Source organism: Micropterus salmoides, unplaced genomic scaffold (assembly GCF_014851395.1).
Source record: "Micropterus salmoides isolate LMB-PRFRI ecotype aquatic unplaced genomic scaffold, ASM1485139v1 Ms_hic_scaffold_17, whole genome shotgun sequence".
In the NCBI taxonomy this organism is placed as follows: Eukaryota; Metazoa; Chordata; class Actinopteri; order Centrarchiformes; family Centrarchidae; genus Micropterus; species Micropterus salmoides.
In genome coordinates, this window is record NW_024040817.1 from 14,300,140 (window position 1) to 14,326,437 (window position 26,298).

At 43.8% G+C, this 26,298-nt stretch overlaps 1 protein-coding gene across 2 annotated transcripts; it reads left to right on the forward strand.

The window, feature by feature from the left end:
• Positions 1-1,316: 1,316 nt before the first annotated feature.
• On the forward strand, positions 1,317-24,975 carry LOC119907879 (adhesion G protein-coupled receptor B1-like). Of its 2 annotated transcripts, none has more exons than XM_038725571.1 (32): positions 1,317-1,802; positions 4,932-5,826; positions 6,769-6,918; positions 7,008-7,106; positions 7,292-7,456; positions 7,878-8,042; positions 9,285-9,449; positions 9,564-9,728; positions 9,830-9,931; positions 10,045-10,151; positions 10,290-10,484; positions 10,652-10,720; positions 11,843-11,951; positions 12,473-12,616; positions 12,721-12,790; positions 12,999-13,101; positions 13,507-13,550; positions 15,791-15,917; positions 19,184-19,287; positions 19,417-19,519; positions 19,656-19,806; positions 19,935-20,004; positions 20,110-20,176; positions 20,285-20,370; positions 20,570-20,741; positions 20,874-20,969; positions 21,085-21,124; positions 21,315-21,937; positions 22,043-22,078; positions 22,196-22,300; positions 22,520-22,570; positions 22,808-24,975. In XM_038725571.1, exons 2-32 carry the CDS (start codon positions 5,124-5,126, stop codon positions 23,003-23,005), a joined length of 4,584 nt encoding a protein of 1,527 aa, XP_038581499.1. In that variant the 5' UTR covers positions 1,317-1,802; positions 4,932-5,123; the 3' UTR covers positions 23,006-24,975. The 2 variants fall into 2 exon arrangements, with proteins under 2 accessions (XP_038581499.1, XP_038581500.1); XM_038725572.1 differs by having other exon boundaries at positions 21,088-21,124.
• Positions 24,976-26,298: the final 1,323 nt, after the last annotated feature.

Sequence of the window (26,298 nt, forward strand, 5' to 3'; positions counted from 1 at the left end):
AAGAGGTGGGATCTAAAATGTCCCATGCCACAAAAACAAAGCACAGCCTGACTCCTCACTCCCACCAGGGTTCCTTGAGGGGCAGTATTGAGGAAAGACAATGACTGATGATCCTTCTTAATCAGCTCTTCTGTTTTACATGTCCTGACTCATGTTGTTTGGGCAGTCATTCATTTATTCATCTCTCAGCATTACACCAACAGGCAGACACCCACGTTAGGTTATCCCTTTCACACTTCAAGAACTACCCAGATCCGCCCACATCCCTGGAGAGAGACCGTGTGTGTGTGTGTGTGTGTGCGTGTGTGTGTGTGTGTGTGATAGAGAGAGAGAGAGAGTCAGAGACAGAGAGGAGGAAGCAGGGAAGGATGGAGAGGTGACGCCTATTCCTGTGTCCACGTGTGTGTTTGTGTATGTGAGTGTGTGTTTTAGGGAGAAAGAGCGACAGACAGGCAGACAGAGAGAGAGAGAGGGAGCGCGCGCCTGTGTGTTCCCTCTCCTGCATTCACAGCACTGTCTGCACCGCACCTCTACTTTTAATTGGATGTGAAGATGCTGTCACTATGACAGCCGCCGGAACAGTCATGCTTTCTGCACAGCTGAGTTTACAAAGCACCCCACATAATCATTTAATAAGTTTGATTGTGCTTTCATTAACCCTAAAAAGCAGATAATCCCTTCATGCCCTTAATGAACTGGCGAGTGAGCCTGAATGCAGAATTGTCTTTAAATGTCGTGTATTATTTGAAATGAATAAACACAGCAATGTTTCTTATTAATAAACAAATTAGCTTTCATAATAATAGTGTATATGCTAATTAATATTAATAGAACCACGTTGCCATGACTGAACCTCTCTGCGCAATGTCCGCACATTGCAAATCTCACAGGGTACGCTGTGTTAATAACCAGTTAAAGACAATTGATCTAGCCTATTCATTTCATCCCTGTGCATGCACACAGATTCTGCTGATCCTCTTTCCGGTACCTTTGGCTCTGCGTTGATATCTGCGTAGTTTGGTGTTCACAATCGTTTGTCTCTGTCTCCCTTCCACAGGTCCCTCCCTCCTCTTCAGATTCAAACTCACCTCCCTCCTCCCTCCTCCCTCCTCCGTGCGCTGACACAGTCACTCTCACACTTACACACGCACACGCGCGCACACATGAACACTTCTCCCCCGCAGACTCCCCCCTTCTTGGTGCTGTCTCATTCACTTCAGTACGCCATCCACGCACTGACTCCAGCTTGAGCAGGGGGGGCGGGGTTGGATATATACCTCCAAGAGGAGGCCACAAGCTACACTGAGATTGGACCCACTTGCAGTGCAAAGACCACAAGCAAGAAGACTCCGAAGCCGGGAGTAGAAGTACCAACATTTATCCTGGAGCTTAGAGAGAAAAGACAAGTGAAACCACAGCGTTTGGTTCTGCGGACTGTCTGCTGGAGCTCCGATTAAACCAATTTGTCATTTCGCTATACACCAGTTTCTCTGGCTATAGCAGCTAAACAAAGTTGGTAGTAAACTCTTTGGAGTTTGGTAAGAGTCAATATTTTTTCTTTGCTTGTGAGAGTGGACTGCACTGAAACTTGGGATCGACCCGTCTGGGGTCGTGCTTGGACCTGGCCGATCATTTCCGCGGCTTCAAACACTGCGAAAGTTTTGGCCAGAGCTCAGATCTGAAGACTTCGAGTCGAGTCAGAGTTTGACTGAACACTCAGCAGCTGCTACCTGAACCCAGCACCAAAACCTGGGCGAGCGGTTAGAGAGCCACTGACAAGACTTCAAAGAAACGTTTTCAAGGTAAGAAATACGGAGAGATGATTATGCCTTTGCTTTTTACATTTAAATGTGTGTGAATGTTGGTGGACGGACAAACGGAAGTTGCAGAGTGAGGGTGAGCGATGTATGAGAATGTCGTCCTGCAACTTATGAGTTTGTTTCAGCAGATTTGTCTGTTTTAACTTCTCTGTCGCTCTCCGTGGTGCTGAAACTCAAGCCTCTCATCCGGCTTCTGCTCTGCTGGAATGTTCCAGCAACGTGCGTCTATTGCATTGCTTTTTGCATTTATATCAGAAATACTGATCGTACCTAGTCTATGTATCTATTTCCTCATAGATCTAATAAAACTGCCCGAAAGCTCTCCTACCACATTGCGGCTTATGTATGCTGCTATTAGTGTAGTACTACTATAGTACTTTGTGATTGCGCTGGGTGAGGCGATGTGAATGAGCCGCAGCAGAAAGTTAGATCGTGACAACAGGTTGCTCGATAGCACTTTCTGGTGTGCTTGTATCTCTTAGATTGCATAGAAGACATGGTTAGGAAGATGTTACAGTGTTATGACCCACTTAATGCAAAACCATACAGTTGTAACAGGCATATATAATATGTTGCAGCTGCTTTTGCAATTATGCCTTACAACTTGTAATTGTTTGAACAAAGACTGTCTGCTTGAATCAAGGGTTTGACAAAGTGGATTTTATTGTTGTCTTCTTGTTTCACTTTTCTTTAAGAAAGGAAATATTCATGCCCCATCAAGATACCAATGATAAAGTAATTTAAGTGCCTGACAAGTAATAGCTTGGTATTTCTGTTACTCTGTCCCAAGATTCAGGGTGTTGCTGTCAGCAATCTGCAGTGATTTGTTCAGTATTGCTGTTTGTTGTTTTTGCTGTCACATGGATTTGCAACAAAGCCACCCAGCAGTCTAGTTTCTTGCACACGTGTGCAAGTATCTGCACCGGGCACAGCAAAAGAAAAGGCGCGAGCAATTTGTGGATGAAGGATGACCTTTAATTTGCACAAATGGCTTTTCTTAAGTTTGCTCCAGCAAAAGAGAGCAACTCGCAGAAGAAAAGAATGAGGTCAGGAAATTGTGATCACCTGTCTATCTATTTATCTGTAGCCTTCACAAATATATACACAAGGCACAAATGTGTCATAGGGGGAAAAGTGCCATCTTGAACAACGTTCCAGGAGAAAAGCTCAATTGTTACACCACCAGATGTAAGTCTGGCTGCAAAATCATACAACTAATCTACAAGCCTTCCAGGTGCATGCATCAGATAAATAGAAATCAGTTTGTCTTCAGGCTGTCATATCTTTTCACAGTTTTCTGGCTCAGGCAGTCATGCAAATAACTTAAAAATCTGCGGACATTCCTCTGCAGCCAGTGACAATGTCATATCTCATTAAATGCATGCACATTTCTTATTGCTTTACATTGTAGTCTTGTTTCTCTTAATTGTACACTTAATGTGAATTATGTGAAGGTTTCTGTATCTGTGATGAGACAGGCTACTGCAAAACTGTGCACGCAAACATAAATTGAGAGCATGTCACTGATGGTAGTTTTGCAGATCTTTACTGTTTTTCACACAGATCAGCAGCATAAAATTAACTCATAACACCATAACAACAAACTACTTAGGCTGCCTGTTTTGCAGAATTGTTGACGACGTAAATGGACAAGGAAGAGAAAGGGACGGTGAGGTCGGGAGGGGGGAGTGAGAGACCATGTAGAGTTCTCCTACGACAGCTGGACCTCTTTCTTTTCACTGTGTGCCTCATCAAATGCCCATTCATGGAGCTTCCGGTTGTTTCAAGGCGGGGGAGAGACACCCACCTACACAAAGCAGAGGTCTTTGCTGTGTTGCTCACAGAGAGGAGAGGGAGGGTTAGAGAGAGGCAGAGAGATGGAACAGAGATGCGAGGAACGTAATTATGAGTTCTCTGCCTGAAAAGTGCAGGTGCTTCATAAAGTGAATGTTGCTATAGGCATCAATTTTCCTGCTGCGTCTCTGCATTGCCCCTTCTTTAAGAGTAACCCTTCGGTCACATACAGAAAATATAGGCATTTATTGTTAAGCCTTAAATAATACCTTAGACTTCTTTCACACATACATCACCCCATTCATTGTCATACATACATTGTATACATACATTGTCATGTATTCTTGTTAGTAGTAGATGAAGTTATTGGTCTGTCCTACAGACAAAGGAAAGAATAAGTAGGAAAAGACAGAAGAATAACCCTGAACGTGTGTGAAATAGGTTGCTGAGCAACAGTGTTTCCTCCTGTTTTTCATCTCGTTATTTCAGCTGGTCCAGTTGTATACAGAGACGCTGATAGTGACTCTGCACCCTTTCTTCAGGCAGGGTTAGTCATTGGTCAGAGTCTCTACAAGCATAAAGCACATTTGCAAGATGTGTAACATGTGAACATCTAAAATAAAAAGGTGTGTGATTTGAATGCATGTAGCCTCTCTGCAGAGTAGTATGAAAATGCATAAATAGAGTAGGTTCTTACTATGCATGCATTTGCATTAATATGCAAGAGTGATTTGTCCCTCTAGATGCATATTTCATTGCACTCTGTGCTTGGTATATAATGCATGAAATATTCTCAAAGCATTTTTCTGAGATGCCACAGCAGGGTATGTAATCACACTTTGACGCGGACACAGACAAACCATTTGTCTTGTTTACCTCTCAATAGGAGGAGTGCATTGCACAAATAACAGAACTCATAAGCGTCTGTAGTTGCCAGTGGCAATGCGTCTATGGACGTCAGACTGACGCACATGATTCGCGGTTCAGTTCAGTGTGTGGGAGGAAAGAGCAAGAGCTTGGAGATACCAGCCTGCTGTGAAGGACTGTAATTGCAGTGCCAGAGCAATTATGTCCCGGAGAACTGGGCATTTTAGATCATTGAATCTGCCCCGAAACACTATGATACTGATCAGAGGCAAATCCCTGATGCATAAATATCTGTTCGACAATGGGTCCAATTAAAATGCATCTCATGAATATTGTGAAACAATGCGTATCATTTCGGTAAAGGTCTTATCCTGCATTTTGGTACCTGGTGTTATGTTCTGAGTATGCCAATTAATTTTTTCATCTTTTGCATTCCCTGTTTCTGTGCAGCTCCCTCACTCACACAGACATGACAGTCTGTCTGATGCACTAAAACCTGCAAATCCAACAATTCTTCAGAGGGGTTTCATTGATACGTCAACAGATCTGAAAGAAGTGCAGTAACTTGCAACAAAGAAGTCAAAGAAAAAAACAGCAATCACAGAAACAAAAGCGACACCATCCTCTATCTAAGCCGACCCAATGGCGTGGTCAGCTCTTACCGGCCCCTGTGTGGCCCTCCTATTGCTCTTCTTCGGTTTGACCTCCTGCACTCCTTCCGGCCCTGCCTCTGCCACCTGTGCCACCCTGGAACAGAGTCGCTTCTTTGGTGTATTCTCCTCTACGACGACCCTGCCCTCCACACCATGCTCTTGGACCCTGCAGAACCCTGATCCTCGCCGCTACAACGTCTACATGAAAATCACCAAACCAACTGACTCCTGCGTGCCCCGCCAGATCAGGACCTTCCAGTTCGACTCCTTCATTGAGACCTCCCGTACCTACCTGGGAATGGAAAGCTTTGATGAGGTGGTCCGGCTGTGTGATGCATCAACTACTGTCACCTACTTGGAGTCAAGCAAGCAGTTCCTGCAGATCCGCAAGGTGGCACCGAGAAACGGCCTGGAGATTGTGGAGGGGCAGAATGATGTCAGTGAGTTCAAGGCTGAGTTTCTGGTCGTTGGGAAGAGGAACCCTAGTATGCCTGCCTGCCAGATGCTGTGCCAGTGGCTGGAGAAGTGCCTGTCCAGTAGCACCCATGATTATCCCTGTGGCATCATGAACACACCTTGCCAGTGCTGGGAGGCTCCAAAGAGGTCACCAGGAAGCTGTTACAGGGGTGGTGTGTATGTTGAGAAATGCCTTCCTGTTCCCAGAGACAACGGACGCGATGCTGAGATTATCAGTAAGTTTGTAACATGTTTGGTTTGATTAATCTCCAGTGTAACCTTTTTAAAATATGAAAGAAAGTTAAAGAAAACCAAGTATCTCAAGCATTTTAGCACAAAGGAAACAAACAAAAACAGCGTGTTCCCCTTAGTTTGTTGTGTTGTTTTATAATCACATCCACTAGGCTAGACTGTTGATGTTTAGGGGGTCATGTTCTTCAGGACCCCAAAGCTCTGCAGGCAGTCTCCAGCTCTGCCAGAACTCAGTGTTTGTGTCTTAGGAGCTGCTAGGAGTAATGATCCATGTCTGCAGAGCAGGTAAAGGATGTGCACTCTGCCGCCACAAAGTAATGAGAAGTAAATCAAAGGTGTTAGAGAAATTTGTCATTGCACCTTCTGGCCTCATTGGCAAGAGTGCCTGAACCACACACATCACCATCTCTGCATTTTGTCTTAGGCAGTCATGTTAGGTTTTAACGCTTGGAAAGGAGTCTGGGGTTTTAGGGAGAGACAGAGGACATGTTTGTGTATTAGGTTGGGGGGAGGGGGAAGTTCAAAAGAACACAAAGAACTCACAGTCAGCTGGCAGCGGAAATCGAAGAGCAGCACTTGTGGTTGTCATAGCAACGTGCCAGTCGGCCTCACACACCGCTCTGCTGTGGTTCACACCAAGTGGTTAAAAGCAAACAATCACCGTTTCAAATGGAATATCTGTTGAGTGCTTGGTTCTGCTCACAAAGAATCGTCCTTGCTCATTCTCTGAACATAAAACAAATATTATTCACTTCCGGTTCTTGTAGCATGAAGTTTACAGAGGGAGTATTGGTTGAGTCATGCTTTTGTACACTTTTATGCACAAATAAAGTAGGGATATCAAGTTTTACCCGATTTAACTATAATTTCTTGCAACCATAGAAACCTTTACTCAGTCTCTGTCCTCTTCTGTTCTCTCCCTGCAGAGGGTTGGGCTGGTTGGGGCCGCTGGTCAGTATGCAGCCAGGAATGTGGTGGTGGAGTCCAGGTGCGCAGCCGAACTTGCCAGCCCGAAGATGTTGTGTGCGAGGGAACAGTTGAAGAAGGGCGGGCCTGCAACCCTCAGCCCTGCATTGGTAAGTCCACCTGTCATTTAGGTGGGAGCACTCAGCTGCAGGTGGCTCAGATTAAAGGCAATAATCATGCAATTTTCAAATTCTCTCAGGCAAAGAGCGCAACAGGAGCCAGGGTCTGCGAGCCATCGTCGGTTTGAAGAGAGACAATGCTGATGATTCTACACATGGAGTTGTTGCAACCCAAACAGGTGAGATAGGAAGGTTAATAGGTGTTATTCACACTGCTATGTAGTTAGGCGTTGTTTATTTGTGAATAATGCAGATTTTGTAGGTGTGAATTTAAAAAAATACATCGCTTACTCCAAAAAACAACTTACCTAACTTTTCCAAGTGTTGTGGGCCTCGTGTGCTGAACTTCATGTTTTTTCCACAGTAGATGCAAAGACAGATGAGTGGTCCTCCTGGAGCGCATGTTCAGTCACCTGTGGAGAGGGGGGGCAGAGCCGTACTCGAGTCTGTGCTACTTCCTCCTTCACCACTCAGTGTACAGGACCCCTGCGTGAGAACCGGCCCTGCAACAACACAGCCGTCTGCCCCGGTGAGTGCCTTGTTCCTCCCCTCTGATGTGAGCGTGACAGGGGGGAGAAAAGAGAAAAAGTGCAATCTCGACAATGTTGGGGACACTTGGTCTTTTTGAAGTACTCAATAGAGGTAAAAGCCATTATCCCTTAATCATCAAGTCAAAGAGACATTTTTGAGCTTTTACACACCGAGATTTGGATTGTGGCGAAAGAGGTTACAATTCACAATCAAGTAAATTTCCTTGATAGGTTGCATGTTTAGTACTGTGCCTTAGGTATTGGGTGGGGAACTCCCCCACCTAGTGGAGGGTTTACAAAATGAGACTTTAGTGCGTAGCCTATATAAACCTCAAGTGAATTCAAAATACCAGTCGCACATTTTTTGAACAAACCATTATTTCCTTCATCAAAATATCCCACTGTGTTACCCATGTGCAGTGGATGGTGCTTGGTATGAGTGGACCCCCTGGAGCCTGTGCTCATCCACATGCGGCCGTGGTTATCGTGACCGTACCCGCACATGCAAGCTGCCTCAGAATGGAGGAGAGCCTTGCCGCGGCCCAACAAGACAAACCAAGTTCTGCAACATCGCTGTCTGCCCAGGTGAGACAGGGATCTTAAATTTTAAATTATCTTTTCACAGCTGATTTAGATTTGATGATATACAGGAGGATGTATAAAAGTTTCACATAAAACCAGATTTCATTACCTAAAATTTGCAATCACAGTTTGTTCTTTTACTATTATACTTGATCCTTCAGCTAAGTGATTCATATACGAGAGCTAATTAAACCACTTATTGGCATCACCACCATCATAAACAGCAACTGCAGTAGCAGGTTGACATCACATCTGACAAATCCACAGAATAAAAGCCTCTGTGAGCATTAGTCAGTGGCTGTATAATAACTGCTGGTGACTCATGCCGTGCTCATGGTCACTCAATATATGTGTAGCTTAGTTCTTTGGTATTATGCCACCTACTCGTGTGCTGAAAGATTTTAACTCATTTTGAGATCATAGCTGCAATTTATTGTACTCTGTTATTTTTTTCCACACCAGGTTTGGTGGTTATCATTACCACATGTGTGATTTTATTCAACAAGTTATTTCTTTATACATCCAACAGTATCCCTGTTGCAGTTGCATGCTACCATCAGCAGATGTCTCTGTGCTTCACAAATGAATTACAGATTACATCTGAAACTGTTGGGCAAAGTCATTAGTGAGAGATGATTACACATTTCATTTGAAATTGAAAGGCTTAGAAAATGGAGTCAACCTTAATAGCCAATTTAACATAATGAAAATTTTTATTTTGACCAATCTAACTTTAATTCCAATAATGATTGGGTTTTTTTCTATTTACAAGTTATTTAATCTTTTTGTAAGGCTGCACTACCCCAACATTTGAAATGTGAAGTATGAAGTGTTTTCTTGGGCTAAATCATTATTTCTTCTCATTCATGCCCAATATAGAACTTTTAGAGTAGTATTACTCCTCACTAAGACAAAAAGGATAAGTCTTAGTACAGGTCAATCTTGTGGACAATGAGACCATCATATTTTTTGTAAATAATTGCTAAACAATTGTCAAAATGTCCATAATGATGGTTTTAGTTTTGAGGACAGTGGATCTTAAAGGTTGAGAGTCACATACAGTCATGCTTGGAGGACAGATACCCGAGCTCCAACTTTCTGTTTCACTTAAACTCAGCTGAAGTAGGTCATGTGAAATGTTTATAGCATCAGTGAGTGTGCTGTGATGCCTGTGGCTTCAGGGTCTGTCTTGTCCTTACGCTCACTACAACTCTCTTGTGTATCTGCTCCTCTACCTCCCTCTAGTGGATGGATCCTGGAATGAGTGGTCAGGCTGGAGCGCATGCTCTGCCTCTTGTTCCAACGGCACCATGCAGAGAACACGGGAGTGCAATGGGCCATCCTATGGGGGCTCTGAGTGCCACGGCACCTGGATGGAGACAGCCAACTGCTTCCTGAAAGATTGTCCCGGTAAAATAACATATCTAACTTCCCATATTCAATATTCACTATCCAAATAAAAGATACATGAATTAGACATATCCCAGTCCAGAGTTCATGGTGTGAAATATTCTCTATCTGTAGTTGATGGACGCTGGCATGCATGGAGCTCTTGGGGCAGCTGCAGCAAGACTTGCGGTGGAGGCATCCAGCAGAGACAGAGAGTCTGTGAAGGGCCTTTCTATGGTGGAGAGCCTTGCCTCGGTGATAAGGGAGAGCAGAAACGGTGCAATGAGAAGAGATGCCCTGGTTAGTGACTTAAATACGACGGATAACCGTGGCCACACTACAGTACAATTCAACAAGAAAAGAGATTTCTTATCCTTCTATTTATCCTTCCAACTTTATAGAGCCCCATGAGATCTGCCCTGAGCAGAACACTGGAGATGTTGTGTGGAAGAAAACCCCCGCTGGAGACATGGCTGCCATTGCATGCCCTGCTGATGCCTCAGGTACAGTGGCAGTGAGGATAGCAAAATGCTTTGTCTGTTTTCATTGGACATGTTTGACTGTTTATCATGCCCCATCATGCAAACTACAAGTATGTGCTTTCTCTCACTAACAGGTCTGATTCTGCGCCGGTGCACCCTGGACGCTGTAGGTCTTGCCTCCTGGGAGAGCCCAACTCACATCAAGTGTGTCTCCAAGAACTATGAGACCATTCAGATGCTGGTAAGCCCCGAAAACATACCCTAATTAAAATGCTAAATGCCTCATCTGTTGTGTCCTCACATGGCTAATTTCCCAGTGGTGAAGTCAAACCAGCGAATGTCAAAGATTCACATTAACCTCTCGACTCTTCTTCTGTAGTCGAGGGACTACATCTCCAAAGCGCAGATTGGACAGAGTGTAGACGGGGTCGCTGAGGTTATTTCACGCCTGAGATTCTCCTCCGATGAAGGGGCCAAGTACAGCGGCGACCTCTTGGCCGTCATGGAAATCCTGAAGAACACCACTGAACTGTACAAGGGAACCAGGCTAAGATTGAGCAACGCTGATGTCGAGGTAAACTGAAATCTTATGAGTTAAGGAGTGGTTTAATATTGTGTTACATATGTACATCTTTAAAAATAATATCATGTAACACTCTATCATGCTTCTGTGATCAAAAATAGATTCTAAATAAGCTAGAATTGGTATCTTCTTACACCTCTCCATTTAATGATCTACAGAACTATGTCCAGACCATCAGCAACTTACTGAAGGAGGAACATCGTGACAAATGGGAAGAGGCACAGCTGGTATGTGATAAGAGGGTGCATCTATGAATACGGGCAGGGGAGAAAATAAGTCTTTTATGCTAACACACTTTTGATGGGATGGGAGTGTGTGCAGGATAAATTCAGAAACTGAGAAATGTCTGGGTGTGTATGAGAAGTAAGTGTGAAAAATGGGGAAATAATGGGGTAGAGTATAAATGACTAGTGCCCTTGCACCTATTAACACTCCAAAATGCCATTTACCTCACTCAAACACTGCATTAGAATGGGATAATAGTGTGACACCAAGAGCGGTATTGAAACTTCATCATCATCTAGTTTTACATTTTATTTTAGATTCGATCATAAAATATTCTTACAACAAACAAACTGAACTTTGACTTGTTTGACCACCTGTTGATGTACTTGTTTGCCATGTCCATGACACATAAAATGGGTGTGCCCACTACATCGAGTGAAGAAACAGTTGCTACTAATCGAGTTCACGTAGAAAGATGAGAAAGTTTTTGAAAAGTTAGACAGACAACAGACTCCAACTGCAGTGAGTAAACACATATTTGTGCACAAATTGAAAAGGGTGAATTACCAAGGCACTGCAGCAAGAGAAAGCGAACACTTCAAGGTGACAGCGCGAGAGAGAGAACGAGTGAGATTGAATCAGGGAGAATCACTACGCCCACTTTGCAATCTGTGAGCGTCTATTCCATCCTACATACCAATGGCAGTTGTAAGGGGACACAGACAACACATTGCATACAAGCACACACCTTGCGCCCACATCGCTGCAGTTCTGCGTCAGAGACACGCAACTCTGATAGCCCTCCCTTCTACCAAGTGAGAGGACAAGAAAACCTGAGTATGAATCAACAGCCTGCCCATTTATGGCCTTAAGGAAGTTCTGAGGTTGCATAGCAGCAAGTGTATTTTTTCACTCTGCTGCTGAGCACTCAGAAAGAATAAGTATGAGCTGGACTGACATAGAATAGGAAATCTAGATATGGGCATGTAGTCACTGTAGCCTTGCTAAAGTCCGCAGTTACAATAATTGTGTAAATTGCATGAATGTGCCCCTTCACTTTTCCCTTATTTTCCCTGTTTTTGACTCTTCCTCCTTTCTCTTCCTTATTTTTTCTTTTAATCCAGATGGGTGCCAACATTAAGGAGTTCCTCCGCCTTGTTGAGGACTTTGTGAACATGATCGGTATGCAAATGAGCGGCTTTCAGGACATTTATGAAGTGACCGAGAATTTAGGTGAGCCCTAATTTCCTCTGCCAGCTGCTCTCTGCTCATGTCTAGTCAGGATGATTTGTCCTTTCTACAGCCAGAGAGTACATCAATCTTAATCTCATCCATATCCATATCTGCAGCAGCAGAATGCATCAGTTATCACTTTGGCAGAGTACATCAGCTATACCATCTTGCATGTACCATCTCCAAGATGTTGTTCAAGTATATTTGGCGTAACACAGATGTAGCTTTATCAATCTGTCAAATACTGTAAGAATAACTGTAAACTCTGAATCACTCTCTGTGACTTGTGCGACCGTTTTGGCTCAGTGAAGGTGACATTCTCACAGGATATAGTGGTCAATGATGACACTCTGGTCAGACACACACGACGCATGAAACAAAAATGTCCTTGGCATTAGACAATTTGTAAACTAACACAGTGTCGAAAAAAACTTTGTAGAAGTCGATGACCGCTAAGTGCTGTTCAGTAACAAAGCCCTGTTCTCTCTTTCTCTCTCTCTCTCTCTCTCTGTCCTTCTCAGTGCTGAGCATCCACAAGCGTCCGACAACTACAAGCTCCAACTTCACCTTCCCTGTGAAGGGCTGGAGGGGTATGCTGGAATGGGTCAGGACCTCTGAGGAGAAGATCTCAGTGTCCCGTGATGCTCTTTCCATTGAACAGTCTGGTAAGATCAAACAAACAGAATTTTCTAGATCAACCAATGTGCAGTCATTTTCAGTTATTGTCAGTTATGAATTTGATTCTAAGCAGACATTTTGTTCTTTGCAGATGGCAATGATGCTTTTGTGACTGGCATCGTCCTCTACAGAAACCTTGCTTCTATTATGTCCTTCCAGAGGTAATTCAATTTCTCCACTTTTGTATGAATGTAACTGGCCTTCCGTGAAATATATTTTGTCGTCACAAGATGGCGCCCTTTGTTGAAAGACTCTTTACTGCAATGAGTAGGCCTTGCAGGTACCTCATGTCAAACCTTGACCAAATTCATTCAACTATAATGTCTCAGATGGACGACACTGATTGTGTAATTTTCTGTTTCTCCACAGTAACACCACCCTCCTCAACTCCAAGGTGGTGACAGTGATCGTCAAGCCCAACCCGACTCTCCTCTCATCCCCTGTTGAGATCGAGTTCCCCCACCTCCAAAATGTAAGTCCCTAATGGTTAGCCAAGCTAATGGAGCCTTGTGAAAAATATCAGCCCCCCTCTGGGTGTTTGCTCACTGCAGTACACCGAGCCTGACATTTTGTTGACATTTGCAGTGACACTGTGACTTTTACTTGTGTCCGTTAAAACCCATCAAAGATCACAGCAGAACGGTCAGCTGACGATGATGAGAAATCATGCGCAGTAATTAGTCTCTGCAGCTGATAAGATGCTGTTTTTAGTTTTGTGCATGTATTACAGAGGAGGGTGGCGAGAAATGTGGGCAGGTGGCTGTCAGCAGCAAGCTGTTGCATCTCACACGTTTATAGTACACTGTCCCAACCTACACATTTTTCTTGTTTGCAGATATTCCTAACACTGACTTCACCATCTTCCTCTCTTTTGCAGGGCACCGTGAATGAGACATGCCTCTCATGGGACGAAAGCGAAACGTAAGTGTTGACCACAAATTTTTTTCTACTTAAATGTGCATCTAGTCCTGGGTGGCCTTGTCACTTGATCTGATGCTTGTTGTTTATCTCCATGCTTTGTAGCCGAGGTCCTTTCAGTCATGCATCTGTCACTGCATATGAACATTCAACCCCCTAGACCTTCACTCAGCAGAGAGAGCAATAATGTCTCCCAGCTAGAAGCATCAGACTAGCTGTCTGACTACTTAGAGCACACAGAATTAAGAAATGACATCTTATTGATCCTCTGTGGTTCTAGTTGAGAGACACTTTACTTCAACCCAGCAGTCTCCTGCATCGCTTGAAATGAACCACTTCCTGAGGAGGAAAAAAATACACAGGCAACACTTGTAACCTCATTACATACATCAGTGAGTAAATGCATCATAGCGTCCCTATAGGTCACACCGCATCGTGTCAATCTAAAGACAATTGCAGCTCTCCCTCCTTCACCTCTAAGTCATGTTCATATGTCACTGCCGAGGTTAATGGCTATGGCGCGTGGGACTTTGTAAAGATGCTTACATGCATTTGAATGACTTATGAAAGGAGCTCCTGGTGGTCTGGCCTGGATCAATCAGCCCTTGCCCATGCAGCCCTCCTGAAGAATACACAGGTGGACCATTTGCATTTAGATAGATTTGTACACTTGTGAAGGACAGATAAGAAATGAAAACGCACCCGCAGCCTGATACCCCCCACCCCCCCACACACACACGCACACTTTTTCACATAAACCATAACAACCAGAAACAAAGCATAAGCGAAAGTAAAAATGAAAATAAGTAGAAAATGTAATTAACTATTATACTTTCGGAGGGAGGGCTATGTGCCTCTAGTCAAATTAGATTCATTTTTGACAGCGGATGTGATTAATGGGAGAATAGAGATAGTGGAAATGGCAGAGGAGGAAGCTCTGGCTGATGGCGGAGTTTGGGGTCAGTGTATGTTTGTGGAGCTGCAAGCGTCTGATCACAGGAAGTGCTCCATTAGCTCCTCCACCAATAAACTTTCACCAGATGGATACAGATAAAGTGTTCTGCAGCTTTTTGTAACTTGAAAACAAAATGATAGGAAACAACTTACAGGGCCACACATGCTTCTTCTTTTTTTGGAGGGGTTATTCTGCACCACACGACATTTAACCCATCTGCATGATATGACAACTCAAACTTAGCACACATTAAGCTGTGCAGCCAAGCCTGGTCAGATGCCATTCCAGTTAACTGCCATGATGATTTTGCCTCGCGGCCATCAGCCTATGACACGCTGTACCAGGCTAGACCTGCTGCCTATGATGCCCCTCTGTATTCACCAGTCAGTCAAAGCCTGAGGGTGCTGCTCCTCTGTCCTCTCTGGCATCTGCTGCAGATGCTGCTTACGCACAGACCTCCTAAATTTGTTTGGAAAATGTCTCAGAACAAGATGTGAGCAAAATACTGCAGATTCAGTGATGAAGTCATCAGACAATAAGTGCATCTCATTTAAAAGATGGCCTCAATGAGGCACTGATTTATTGATTTTATTTTCTGCTTGTGATGCAACTTATCAAGTTTCTGTCTCATTAGGCTTGGCACAGTGGTCATGACAGTTATCAGACACATATTTAGTCAATAATCTATTTTATTTTGTTTTAGATCGCATAAATACAAACAAAAAACAGTTGGGAGTGTAGATTTCCTCACTGTGGAGAAATAATCATAATTTAGATTGTCTTCGCATTTCTCTCCTCCTTTTTCAAAAGAGGGAACACATTGTCCTTTGTCCCCAGTGCACAGGGCAAGTGTTGCCAGTAATCTCCAGGAAAGATTACCCATAACAAGAAATGATACAGATTATGCTAATAATGAAATTTATGGATGTCTATCATCATTAATCATGGCAAAGATGACTATTAATCACATATATGTAAAAGCCATTATATAGGCTTTCCTGAGGTGCAACTGAGCACTTCATTATTATATATGAAAAAAAATATTTTCACACTGGGTCACAGAAGTAATATTACAGTATTTAAATGTTATATAAAATGTGAAACTATGTGTACTTGTCTGTATTTGGATATTTAAAATGCAATCCTGTTGGGTTTACCCTAAGTAGAATGTTCTAAATATATTTTTTCACCATATATGACAAAAATGTCATTAAGAAACAGTCACATTGGAGATTTGTTCTCTCCTCTCCTAACCCGTCGTTGCCTTTCCCTCTCCTTCCTTGTGCAGTTCCTCTCTGCTTGGGTCTTGGTCTGCTCGGAGCTGCAGAGCGGTCCCCGTTCATTCATTCAGAACCAAATGCGTGTGTGACAGCCTCTCCACCTTCGCCATTTTAGCGCGCGTCAACTTCGACTCGGTAAGTCTTCTGTCTCTTCAACAATCTGTGCTTGTTTTTTATCCACCATTACTCTTAAATGCATCGTGTGTGAATGCGGTGCAGTGTAAACGTATAGTAGGCTACTTGTTGTTTTCGAGCGATTTGCTGTAGCGCTGCCTGCCAGCACCTCTTTGTCTCCGTGCAGGTGCCGCTCATCGGATAATTACAGCCTGGCTGTTTTTCACTGAGGGGAAATAATCGAACAACATGTTGATATGTAGGAATTTAATTTAGGTTTTGAAATGAAACCACTGAGTTGCATATCGGCTTGTCGATTTTGCACGAGCTTGTTAATTTGATGCTCTTTTGCTTGAAATGCGCTGCATAACTGACAAAATAAATAATATCGCAGCTATGGGAAATGCCGATGTAGTTGCTTGCATGACAATTAAGAAACATCGATCCAAAATTTATTTATTTATTCAGTCACTCAAAATGACTTTTTGATCATTGTGTAATCTGGGTTTGCATCTAATTTCAGATTATGCATGATTTTTGAATAGTCTAATGCATGTAAGTGGCCTAAACAGAGTTAGTGCAGGGGAAGTTGTGTGCACCGAATGCTTTGATTGCAGAAATCTGTCATAACGCATCGCTGTATTTCATGCGCAAAGACAATGTGTAATTTCCCCCCCTAGACTATGTTGCCTTTAAAGCTGCTCGCTCTCCAGTTGCCGTGGCAACGGCTTCTGCAGCGCAAACTCGGCCTGTGTGATTTTTGATAACTGAAATACGGGGGGGGGGCGACACAAACACAGCCCCCTCCTCTCTTCTTCAAACAGCCCCCCAGGACAGAGTAAATGGTCTGTCCATCAATGCTGTACATCTGACTGCTGCTGCACACAAAAACATTCAACAGATGTCTATTAGTTTGAGGAAATGTATATTTCAAAAATGCATTCATTTAATTTCCTGAGTTTTTATTTAGTGAGCAGTCTGTGGTCAAACAGCTCCTGAATTAGGACTGCAGTGTTTTTCTGCTGCTAAGCCTGTTCAGTCTTGTCTTGCGCCCCCCCCCCAACCTGTTGTTTACATCCTAGATTTGTTTTGTTATAGGCTGCACACACACACACACACATCTCTTTTCAACCCCCCTGCGACAGTAAAAAGGCAGCTGTGGCAATCATTCCGTCTGCCAATATCTCTGAATTCTCGATTACATCCACCCCTCCTTCCTTATCCTCCTCCTCCTCCTCCTCCTTCGGCCATAACACTGAGTCTGAAAATGCCAGAGAGGCGGACCAATGAGAGACAGACGTCTGGTCATGCATTGATGGTTCCTCCTTCCAACCCCCCACCCCCACCCCCCCTCCTCTCCATCCATCCTTTGATGTGTGCCGTGGACATTTTCAATAACGTCTTCCTACGAACTGTATGAGGAACACCAGCGAGAGGCAGAGAGAAGAGTGAGGAGATGTGGAAAAACAGCCAGAAACTGCAGTGTTAGCTTTCCTTCGAAATCTCCTTCGAAGTCATGTAGCATCATGTGTGTTGGAAACATGATGGTCCAGTGGGAGCAGCGGCCCACATACTAGTCCAGCAGATGCCCTTGACCGCTGGGGCATTTAAATAAAAAAACTGAAGAAATATTGTATTGGTTAGGGGTTTCTTAGCACTTTTTTTCTCCCTTTACCTGCTTCCAATTTATTCAAAAAGAGAGCATGTGATTTGGTCAAGGACAGGCAGAAGACATGCTTCATATTTAGGTCAAACTTCCTGTCTGGATTTCACTCAGCAGCCCATGGTGCAAGCATCAACCCAGATATAGAGATTGGGAAGAGAGGGAACAGAACATACTGTATCGCCCTTGTCTTTCCCCAGATTTGGTAAAGGCTGAAGCAAAAAGACACCGCTCTGCTATCTGCCATCTGTTTTGGGGTGCTTCTGATGTAGTTGGATAGATTTTGAAACAAATTTGCCACACTAAATTAGTCTTTGGCTGCCGTAGGCCGGACTTCACCAGCTGTGCTTTAATATCACAAAAGCCTATGTGGAGCACACATTGAGATGAAGAGAAACATCTTTTAGGGCTCAGTATTGTAGGCCTACAGTTCTGAGACACTATCAACAACGGCAAACGTATGAGAATATATATGCTTGCTCTATAAGAATTTATGGCCATCATAAATCAAATGAAGGCCAAAGCAGTGTTTCTTTCTCCTCACCTTTTGGAGCCACTGAGCCCTTTCTCGCCTTCTTCTCCTTCAACACATTATCAAAAATAAAATCACACCATTTGTCAATGAGGGCCTTAGACTAAACGATTTTTTTCAACCCCCCCCCCCCCCCTCTCCCCCCACTCCCGCTTTGTGGTGATGACATTTTGATCAGAGGTGTTTGATTAACTCAAAATCATATTAAAGCCACCAGAGTAGGTGTGAGACAGACAAAGATTATGGATGTAGTGAAACCACACAATTGGGGGTATGTAGGTGTGTTAGCCAGGCAGCGAGGGCTTTGTGAAGTCTCAAGGAGCTGAAATTTGTGAATTTGTGTGTGCACCATCCAAGTGAATGAGCAGCAGGGGAGGCGATCCCTCCTCTGTTTCCTCCACCAGAGGTTTGGTGCCAGGGCCGTTTGAAACATGGGACGGTCACCGCCGCTGGCAGTGGCAGGCGCTAAGTTGCTGTCAGAGATTGGAAGGGCAGGTGGTGGCAGATTAATGCACAGGTGATAATGGTCCACCTGTTCACTCCTGCAGGGATGGGCAAGGAGCTGCTGGTTGGCACAAAAACGCCAACATAGCGAGAAAATGCTAAAACACAGCTAAAGGAGAGAGAAAAAGAGGAGCTCAGGATGTCTGTCGATGATTACAAGGTTGCTGTAGCGGCTCAAACTAATGACTGAACACAGCAAACCTCCCCCCAGCTGCCCTTGGGAATTAACGACCCTCCCCCCTTTGCTTATTTGAGAGAGATATATGTGCAGTATCCTCCTCGCCTCATTTGCTGACTCGAAAGCTCAATGGAGAAATGCAGTGACCCTGACCGTTTGTTTAGTTTGCTGCTCCATCTTTCTGACATATTCACCTTGGGGTCACCTTGCCTCAGCCATGGCCTGATTGTGCCATTCAACTGTTTGCCTACAGGGAGCTGTCTGCTATTCCAGATAGCGCACAGCCAGAGGCTTCGCTAATGCGTGCGTGTGTGTGGATCTCAGTGCAGTGCTGGTTTACCCTCTGCAGGAACGTGTGTGTGTGTGTGTGTGTGTTTGTAATCACCGGAATGTTTGTCTACTCTCTGTAGATCATGGACAAGGCACTGCTTCCGTCCGTGACTCTCATCGTTGGCTGTGGGGTCTCCTCTCTCACCCTGCTGCTCCTCATCATCATCTATGTCTCTGTGTGGAAGTAAGTAACCCTACGAGCAAAGTACAGCCATGTCAACCTCTAACATTATGCTGTGTGCTCTAGTTTCTCTGTCCTCTACCTACTCATCCCTAAACGCATTCCTTTCTTCTCCCTTTTTCAAAACTCCAGGTACATCCGCTCCGAGCGCTCCGTCATCCTCATCAACTTCTGCCTCTCCATCATATGCTCCAATGCCCTCATTCTCGTTGGACAAACTCAGGCTCGCAACAAGGTACGGCACTGTTCTAGCCAATCCTAACCTCTCTTTTAAACCTCTCTGAAACTCACTGCTTTGGGGATTTTGGAAGTAGCAGTGCCACTGACACAGATTTCTCATCTTTTCTCTCCTTCCTCCTGGGCTCCCACAGGTGGTGTGCACTCTCATAGCTGCTCTCCTGCACTTCTTTTTCCTCTCCTCTTTCTGCTGGGTGCTGACAGAAGCTTGGCAGTCTTACATGGCTGTCACTGGTCGTCTGCGCAACCGTATCATCCGCAAGCGCTTCTTGTGCTTAGGCTGGGGTAAGAGCCCCTGTCTTTATGTTCATCTTTTTTTTAACCTCTGTTGCTTCACATTTCTCAAAAGTTTAAAAAAATCTATTCAGTCTCTAACTCCCCCCTCCCCCTATTGCATATTTTGTATCTTGCAGGCCTTCCTGCACTGGTGGTGGCTGTGTCTGTGGGTTTCACAAAAGCAAAGGGATATGGCACTGTCAACTAGTAAGTCTAGTCTCAGCCTGACATGTTTCTATTTTCGCTGCATTTGTTCTGAATATCTCTTCTCTTAGCTTAAGCATTAATATTCTTCTGCCTTATCTTTTCTAGCTGCTGGCTGTCTCTTGAGGGCGGACTCCTCTACTCCTTTGTTGGCCCTGCTGCAGCTGTTGTTTTGGTACGTATTCTGGCTTTGACATCCAATCCCTCACAATATGTTGTCTGTTTGTGCATGCATTACCCATTATTGCATTGTCTCATCCATGTTTTTTTTTCTTACAAACAGGTGAATATGGTCATTGGTATTCTGGTGTTCAACAAGCTGGTATCCAAGGACGGCATCACCGATGTGAAGCTGAAGGAGAGAGCCGGGTAGGTCTTATTGATCTTCTCCGTACACCAGAGTATTGTGCTTATCACCCTCATCAGTGCCATTACAGGTATATTGATGATGTGCTTTGATATCAAGCCTCACAATCAAACAACAGGAGGGAGTAGAACTCTGCCCGTAGAGAAGTACACTGTAGCCTGTGTGAGACTGTTGTGTCTAAACTGTTTCATCACCTTGCAGGGCATCACTGTGGAGCTCCTGCGTGGTTCTGCCTCTCTTGGCCCTCACCTGGATGTCTGCCGTCCTGGCCATTACCGACCGCCGCTCTGCCCTCTTCCAGATCCTCTTTGCTGTCTTCGACTCTCTGGAGGGATTTATCATTGTCATGGTTCACTGCATCCTGCGTAGAGAGGTAAGGAAGAACATTTAGATGAGATAAAGTAACACGAATTCAAATAAAAAGCCATGTTTTATTTTTATTGGTTGTTTTTTGTTCAGCTGTAGTTTGAATACAATTTCATGAATTCTTTCCTCCATTCATTAGGTTCAAGAAGCTGTAAAGTGCAGAGTAGTCGACCGCAAGGACGACGGCAATGGAGACTCTGGCAGTTCCCTTCACAATGGCCACACCCAGCTTATGGTACACTTCTTGGCTTATTGCCTTTTTAATGTCTTGAGTGCCTCTTGCATTTTATCCCTAAATGAATATGTGCATACATTAAGCACTGATAGAGACTTTTTTATCCTTTTATCAGCAGTCTGACAATGAAAAGGATGGAGATTCAAGCAGACAAGGTAAGCCCCTTTCACATGAACATTTTCCTCTTTCCCTTAACCATTTTTCCATTTGCATTTCAGTTTCTGTGAGCCTCACACTTAAAACATCCAACCATGTGTTAAAAGACAACATATTTATTGAACCAAATTTTCAGAGGTGGCATGGTTCTTTATTATTTTTTAACTCTCTCATCATTTTTCTTAAAAGGAATGATGAGCTCCTCTGAAGAGAAGATGCCTCCTCCTCAGCTGCCTCTTCCCATGGGCTCCAACTTCCACACCTTGCCATCCAACCCCAGTAAGAGCCACATGCAGGCAGTTCCCGAATATTCCAGCCACACCCTTACACTGAAGAGAGAGAAGAGCCGCCTGACGGGAGGAGTCGACCCATCCTGCGGGAAACCCGTGTACGTCTGCGAGGGGGAACTCTTCAAGCAGCTGGACGCCGATCTCGCTCGGGCTCATGCCGAAGGCAGTGTCTCCGATGGCAGCAGTTATGTCCTCATGCCCAACACTACCTCCACCCTGAGGTCCAAGCCCAAAGATGACCCGACAAAATACAACATAAGCGTGGAGCAGCTGCCACAGGCCAGGCTGATGCACCTCAGTGGGCCCTTTGCCGAGCCCCAGGCTGCCTTTGGGATCAAGTCAATCCACCCCGACCAGGTCAGCGTGTCCTATTCAGAGAGAGACTCGCCCATCCAGAACATCCACAACATGTCCAGTGAGTCTCACATCACCCACAGCAGCCTGGAGAACACTTTTGAGTCCATGAACTCCATGATGTCCAAGAGTGAGACCATCTCCACACTGTCCATGAGCTCCTTGGAGGTAAGAGGAGATGAAATAGTGTAACCTCCTGCAGAATAGTTGATCCTTTGTGCATCTAATATTTATCTGAAACTAAACCACCTTTCTTTGTCTTTTTCTCTGCAGAGACAGAAATCCCGTTATGCTGAGTTGGACTTTGAGGTAAATATTGTTTGGAGTCTTGTATAGACATTAGAAATTACATGTGAAATATATATTAAATGTATTGTAGCAATTAGTCATTTTGAAAGTAAAAGTTTTTTTCTTTATCTTCTCTAGAAAATAATGCACACAAAGAAACGCCACCAGAACATGTTCCAGGACTTAAACAGGAAGCTACATCATGCTGAGAAAGACAGAGAGTCACCTGCGTCTGACAGCAAGGTAACATATCGTGAAATTATGCTCACTGTCCATTTCCGTAAGATTAATTTTCAGGACATGCGGAACAAAATTTAACAAAGAGACATAACAGAGGCAATTCTACTATAAAAATGTAAAAATGACCTTGTAAAACAACCAGTTATTTGTGTATTGAACTATGGTTGTCATTACCTTAAGGTCATTTGAATAAGGATGTATTTTCTTCCTTCCTTCTTACAGTCTGTGAGATGGAGTGTGTCATCTGGAGGAAGTGACAAAACGAACCACAGTGTGAGTGTTTATATACAACCTCACGATCTCAAATTTTACTGCCTATAGATGAGATATACCATCAGATATTGCACTTGCCTCAAGGAGGAGTAATTCCCCCAAATGACGATATGACTTTCATTATTAGAAAATCATCTCTGATGTAATGGAGCCCATTTCATTTTCATTAAATCTGGAATTGCTCAGGGCTGATGAGTGACACCAGTTCTAATGTGACTCCTCTTTGTACCTCAACAGGACAAACAGCAGGCTCCTCTCGAGAGGCCGTGGGAAGGAGTCCGGGGAATACCACAGTCACCCCCTGCATGGGTGCGTAAAGACCTGGAGCCCCTTGCTGCCTCACCTCTGGAGCTGCACTCTGTGGAGTGGGAGAAGGCCAGCACCACCATCCCTCTGGTGGGGCAGGACATCATCGACCTGCAGACAGAGGTCTGAGGGGGAGGAGGTGGGCTAGCGAAGCCACCTGATTTCACCTTGGTCACCGTTTTGGTTTGGGAATGCGATCCTGTATGGATAGAGTAGAGGAACCCAAGAAAGTGAGAAAATTGGTCCCAGAATCAATGTCTTCAAACCCTCAGCCAGAGCAGGAAGGAATGTAGAGAAGGAAGGATGGAGGAGAGGTGGAGGAGGGGAGGGGGTGATGATGAGATGTTTAATGTAGCTTCTCTGTGTGGACTTAAAGCACCTCGTGTCAGAGTGCTCTGAAGGTCAAAGGGTTTGTGGAGCGACCAGTGGTTTCCATGGACCAGCACCGTCCATGGTTTCACCAACGCTTCACTGGGAGTTTCCTGAACCCTTCAGCCTGGGTTCAGAAGATGTGGTCGACATGTCTGTGCTTCTTTTTTCCTTCAACTCAACTTTGGAGAAAAATAAAACAAAATATCACGGTGTGTCCTCCCTGCTTCTCGGGAGGAACAACCGGAACTCTTGGCTGCTCCTCTTATAGACAAGTTACATTCCAAAATAGGACAAGGCAAGAGAGCATAAGAGGCCAGTTTAATGCTTGGAGTCCAACACTCTGCTTTTTGGTAGAAGGGCACTTACTTTATTTTTTTGAGCTTGCACTGCTTCACACTTGGAACTGCTTCAGAAAGCCTAACATGAAACTCTACCGTGAGACTCTTCACTGAAATTCCACTGCTTAAGAGCAGGCTTATCATGCTGATAGTGCTTCTCACTGTCGTAACCATTGTTGTTATTATTCCAATGATTATTGTCAGTGTTATGATTATCATTGTTATTACCATTATTGAGTTTATAGACTGTATTTTGGTTTTACATCCCCTTCATGGCTGTCAGGCACAACTTCTATAGTTTTTGTGCTGTGACCTACAACACTAGTCTCCAACAAATGATTGAATGCATCTTTAATGTGTTGTGAGACCATATGGACTGCATTGGGACAAACATATTGAGTGGTGATGGAGGTGGTGGTTACCCTACATGTCCTGGTTTCTTCAGCATTCTGCTTCGACACCAAAACACCAGCACCAGGATGAACACAGACTCTCACACAGGAAGAGCAGTGCACTCTGGGAAACGCTGGGTGGAAATGTGAGGAGGCAGGGGGATACCGGCCCTCTCAGCTGGCACAAGATGCAGGCTCTTCCATGTCATACATGTGGGTTCAAGGGGTCTGCGAGACCGTTCATCATCGCCCTTTTGTTTCTCAGCCTTGCAGGACTCCTGGAACAAGCAGAGGCTCCTAGCGCTGATATGACTTCCAATGCAGCGTCAAGTCCTCAAGACTTCAACACATTTGTGTTTTCAGCCATCAGTGTGAAATAGTGCAATATGATGGGTGCTTGATGCTCAAGCAAGACTGATATTATGATTTAGGAGACTTTTTTCTTACCAATGTTTCAAAACTTTTATACCATCTTCCTCATATTTACGGAGCATATAGATGCTTTATGAGAATATTGTATGACAAATCTGTATTAGTAATTCAAGGAATTTATTCACTAGAGATTTGTTAGCACGAGGCTCCATATTTGGAGCTCCCTGTGACAGGTAGATAATTGTACTTCTATAAAGCAAACATTATATAGAATGAATGATAGCCTATGAATATCTCTAAACTGTGCTTCAGGATATTTGTTATTACTCTCCGCTGTGTAGCGATGGGTAATTGAACCTCATGTCTTCTGTAACAGTGTGTTTTTGTATAACCTTGTCAGTAACTCAACAGTATGTATTACCAGCTAATTCCCCTGTCCCTTCAAATTCCCATGTCCTGCCCTCAGCCCAGTTCATACCTTGAGTTACTTGTATCTAAAACCCATTTGTATTTTCTTGTCACAACTTTGTTTTTTATGTTCTGTTTACCTCCTGTAAATGTACAGTTTTCACAGCACAAAATGAATGTGACTTATTTCTAATAAAATACATCTATATTACATGAAGAATATGGTCCTCAATTGTTGACAGTTAAACACATTATAATGGTAGAATACAACTTTAAATCTCATATTCTCTTGAAGTCTTGCAATCATCTAATGCAGAGTAACTGAACAAACAACTTCCCCTGCAGAGTCAAACTGGCATGTTGTCTGACAGCGATATCTAAAGTTAAAAGAACGAGGAACAAAACAAATCGGCACTTAAAAATAGAACTTCAAAAGTAAAATCACTACTTAACAACCTGAAAATACTGCAAAATGTACAAAGTGAGACAAAACAGAGAGAAGTGAATTTTGAACCCTTTCCACATTAAAGCCTCTGGCAAACATTTCACTCTCTAAATATAGATGTGATTTGCAGGTACAAAAACAGCAATCTCTTAAGATGATGAGAGTGCAATTCTCCTCTGTTCTATTTTCATGCATTGCAGGGAGACGAATCATTGCTGAGAAAAAAAGATCTATGAACTTGAGTAATGAGAAAACAACCAAATTTGACAGCGGCCAGAATATGATTATGACCTCTTTAAAAATAGGGCATGTTCTCAACAGTTTAAATTTAGTTTTCCCTGCTTTGTCTGCAGCATTGCCACTCTGCTTTCTCTCTTCTCCACAAAATCAGATCTTGTTTTTCATTTTAATTGAACCAGTGTGCAGTAATTCTGCTGCAAGGCATAAGCAAAAGGAGATTTACATACATTTGTTGAGTGCTGCTCATTTTGTGAGGTCAGCTGGAGAGCAGACCGGCTTGTGTGCAAATGGTGCTTTACTGTAGGTGCCATTTTTCCACTGCATTTCATGTTTGTTACTGCGCGACATCATACGCACTATTTTTTCAGTGGCATCTGAATATTTTTTGCTTTGTGTAAAATTTTGTGCTAATTAATTTTCACACCACAAGTCCTCTATGCTACATTTGTGCCATCTGCTCATGACAAGTCAGAGCACTAATGTTGGTGCTAATTTTGCAGCATCTGAAATGTGACGCCCAAAAATATATCAAATTAGTCACAGCTTCCCCTCATTACTTGTATTCCTTTCATGTCATGACCTGCAAATAGTTGCAAAATCAGTGAGCAAGAAGACATATAAGCAGCTATTAAAAAGACTAAATCACCGCATGTTTACCAATATCTAAAGGATACAGCATCTCCTTCTTCCTTCCATCAGCCATCAACAAATCAAAATCACAGTAATTAGTATATACTGTTGCAGTGCCTGTCTGTGTGTGTGTGTGTCTGTGTAACAAGTCCCAATGCTAGTAACATCCTAAAGCAGATGATGACTAACCACCCTCCACACTCCAACACACACACACTCATACAA